The 4,049-nt window shown below is 32.9% G+C and overlaps 1 protein-coding gene across 1 annotated transcript in view; it reads right to left on the reverse strand.

Annotated features, from left to right (window-relative positions):
• LOC105168913 (RNA polymerase I-specific transcription initiation factor RRN3) overlaps positions 1-2,065 on the reverse strand; it is an 8,440-nt gene extending 6,375 nt beyond the window's left edge. Inside the window, exons 1-6 of the mRNA XM_011089114.2 lie at positions 1,964-2,065; positions 1,483-1,651; positions 1,315-1,398; positions 1,144-1,215; positions 980-1,051; positions 622-876 (exon numbers count right to left, since the gene is read on the reverse strand). Coding sequence (XP_011087416.1) covers positions 622-876; positions 980-1,051; positions 1,144-1,215; positions 1,315-1,398; positions 1,483-1,569 — 570 coding nt within the window. The 5' untranslated portion in view covers positions 1,570-1,651; positions 1,964-2,065. The remainder of the gene's footprint in view (positions 1-621; positions 877-979; positions 1,052-1,143; positions 1,216-1,314; positions 1,399-1,482; positions 1,652-1,963) is intronic.

A 4,049-nucleotide genomic window follows, 5' to 3' on the forward strand; every position in this document is an offset into this window, starting at 1 on the left:
GGAAGAGCAAAGGAAAAAGAAGAAACAGAGGAAAAACATACCTTGGCTAGACCTGCGACAAGAGAAAAGATAAGTACTATTTCTGTTTGTTTGACCCTTTTTTCACTGCTTTTAAAAAGGCATGCCAAGGTGTGCTGAAGCACACCTTGGCATCAGCCCTTGTGAAGCTCTCACCACAACCAGACAAGGCAGGAGCTGTGCCTTGGGCCATGGCTTGCAACTATGGCCTCAACAACCTTCTCTCATGCAGGCAGATTTAATGATAAATCTTTCAATTCACTCCAAATACCAGCAGTCACTTTGTACATTCATCTATTACAAGTAAGACATTCCAGTTACGGTAGAGAAAATTCAAATGAATGCAACAAGTATGATTTTGAAAGGTTTTGATGTCATAGAAATTAGAAAAGTTGACTTTGTCAAAACACATTAGTGTAGTTGTTCCAAACTTGAATAATCATTCCCATCCCAGCATATACCATTTCACCGAAGAAAGATGAACATTCAGAAAACAACATTCTACGCATTCTTTTAGGGTAGTATGCTTATATTTTAAGAAAACTTTAAGTAGATCCAGCTAATGATAAATAATAGAAAGGAAAGTGCAAAACTTTGTCTTACAGGTTCCTTTGTGTATATGTTTGGCATTCTATCCCGAACTATCTTCTCTAGTCTCAAAGGTGAAAGAGGCACTACAGTTGCAATATCTTTCAGAGTTGAATGAACACGATCCAGAACTTGGTTCTTCTTAGCAAGACCCCGAGGTTGCTTCAGCAATTCCACAAAATAAGAAGCAGAGGGAGGAGCAGAAGGCGGGATGAAATTGCCAACAAGCATCTCCAAGCACAAATCAACATATTCTCCACTTGATGAAGCCTACCATAACCAAGCATAAAATGGAAAAACAATACACAATTTAACTAAGGACCCTCAATTAGAAAAGTCAGCAACAGGAAGGAAGGACATGTAACTAGCATACCAGGGAAACGAGCAATTCAACCAAAGCATCCATCACATCAGTCCCATAATCCCACAGACTCATTCCAAATATCTGCAGTGCCAGATATCATGAACCATTTGAACATGCGCACATATAGTGATGAAGAGATTAATTCAGAATCTGAATGGCTCTATATAACTCACAGCAGCAAGGAGAGACCTATGATGAGCAATGTGTATAGAAGATACTGCTCCAGTCACAGCTTTCAAACATGTCTGCATGTCATTATAGTATTATACGTAATCAAGAAGAAGCAACTTCCTTGATAGACTGATAACAATAACCAAAATTTTTTTGGAGAGATCACTATGTACCACAAGAAGAGCCACCTCCTCGGCAACAAGACGTTCTTTATGATGTATCACTGCTACAAGCTGGTTATAAAAGTCGCAGTCACCCTATGAAGCCAGTACATGTTAACATCTCGCCCATATGATCAGCTGACCGATAACATTACAAAGCCAAAGTTCAGGAACTATTACCTGAACAACTGCTTTAAGGGCGTTTCTTACATGATAGTCCAACTCAGAATCAGTGAAACTTAGTTCATCCATGTCGGGTACTCCCATTTACTTGTTCTACTCTAAAAAATCCACCACTCCAATTCAGGGTCCAAGTATCAATACTTTTTAAGCGCACCCCTGTGATAACCTATAACCACGTGCTTCAGTATACTATTTTATAGCTTAGGCCACAGTTGATACAGCTCAAAATGCACCATGCCACGCAATTTTGTTGTTAACAGAAATTTACAAGACTACAGAGACTACAATCCAGCAATTCAGATTCAGCAATTCCGAACTAAAAACATAATCAGCAACTGAAATTCTTTAAAAAAATTGAGGTCTCAACCCACAAATTCTCAGAAAAGACCGAGAAGAAGGGTGTAAAAAGAAAAAGAGAAGACGACGAGAGCAAGAAAGATAAAAGAGAAAAAAGACGAGAAGGCAGAAGGAGAGTCACCTGGTGGAAGCTCTTCGACTCGCGAGAAGAGGAAGAATGGACTAGGGTTTTGGACTTTAAATAGATAACTCATTATGGCAAATACAAGAATTTCAATTATACGTGTATCACACGTAATTAAAAAAGCCCCAGTTTAACATAATATACACAGGATCGGGTCGGGTATGGTGCGGATCTGTTACCCGACCCGCTGCACATGTAATTAGTATTTACATGATATTTGCATCATCTTTTGTGAAATTTGATGTAAATTATGCATAAAGTTTTTGTTTTGTATAATAAATAGATTTCTTTACTTCAGAATTTATCGAATTTATTGAAAAATAATATGACATTTGCATTATCTTTTAAAAAATATATCTTATATATTTAATATTTGTTTTGTATAAAGTGTGTAAACAGGTGGTGATAGGGTCGCATTTTGTGCTTATTTCATGTAATATTTTGACCTATTTTATGACCAAATGCTCCTAATTAAATATTATTTTGCAGCATTAAGACAAATAAAATAAAAAATAAAAAAAAGCACCAAAATGGAAATTCGAACAAGACTCAAACTCAATTTTTGGCAAGAATTTGCAGCTGTTTGAATTACTTTTTTATGAATAAAGAGTTTAACTAGGATTATAATTTTATTTTCATAAGTATTTTAGTTCAATTAGGAATCCACTTTTAATTCTAGTAGAATTAGGTATCTAACTATTATAAATAGGTGATGTAATTCACTTTAAGAGAGAACTTTTGAACTCTTCTATTTCTCTACGTTTATGATATTTTCTTACTTTGTTTTTCATGTGTTCTTCCATTAGCATGTCTAGCTAGTTCTTTTATTCCGGTTGAAAACTTGGTGAATGCTTAAATCCAATGAGTTGTGAGATCTAATTTATGCTTTCTACTTTTGTTCATATTGGTATTTGTGTTGTTCTCTATACTTTTATTATAAATAATCTGATTTATTGTTAAGAATATTTGCCTAGCCAATTGAACTTGCAAATCCATAATTGTTTGTTTAGTTCGATAACTAGTGGTAACATAGATAATTGATTATGTAAGAGTTTTCGATTATGTTGTGGGTAATGCACAATCTATCTTAAATAAATCCTCGTAGGAATTTATTGGTTAGAATTGGGCCTTTCTAGTTCTTAATGTTGTCGATAAATTAAATCTTGAGAACGTTCCCAAGGTTGTTTACTGATTAGGGATTTAGTCAATGGACATTCATTGACTATCCACAAGATAAGGAAATGTGAGATCGTTAGGTCGTACCAATGGTCAGTACCAATTTATCTATCATGAATAATTGTTATCTTTGCATCTATGATCAACCGTAGAATTAAGCAGGATCATGTCTTTAACTGGAATACTTTTCTTTTATATTTATCTCTTCTAATTTTATTAGTTTTTATTTTTTATTCTTATTCACAATCATAAACCCCCCAATTATCTTTATTTTTATTTTTATTTTTTTGAATGAATTAATTTAAAATCAATTCCTGTGGATTCGACATTACTCCCACTTCCAGAAAAGTATTCGTAGGAATTATTTTTTGTGGATTCAACCTTACTCCCACTTTTACATTATTAAAAATATATTTTTTTTTAAAAAAAAAGGAGCATGTCGTGGATTGGATACACGACTTGCTCGCATGGATCCCATCCACGACACAAATTCAATTCATGAATGCAACATTTTTATTTTTTATTTATTTTTTTATAAATTGATTATATTTAATTAATTTTTAACAATATTTTAAAATCCAAAAACTATTATGTTAAATTTGTATTAATTTTAAAAATATAATGAATTATACAAATGTAATAGTGTATATTTTTTTACACAATTCTAAAAAAAACACGCTATTGCTTATCAACAATATAAATTGTATTAAGGTCCAAAATTCAACCTTCACCGACCTCTTTAAAAGCTCCTCCTCCTGTTCTCTTCCCAAAGCATGGCTCAGTCGTTCTGTTAATTTTTAACAATAAATTAAAATTCAAAAAATTATAATATTAAAATTGTATTAATTTAAAAAATACAATGAATTATACAATATAATAGTGTATATTCTTTTATACAATTCTAAAG

This window comes from Sesamum indicum, linkage group LG8, assembly GCF_000512975.1.
Source record: "Sesamum indicum cultivar Zhongzhi No. 13 linkage group LG8, S_indicum_v1.0, whole genome shotgun sequence".
Taxonomy (NCBI): Eukaryota; Viridiplantae; Streptophyta; class Magnoliopsida; order Lamiales; family Pedaliaceae; genus Sesamum; species Sesamum indicum.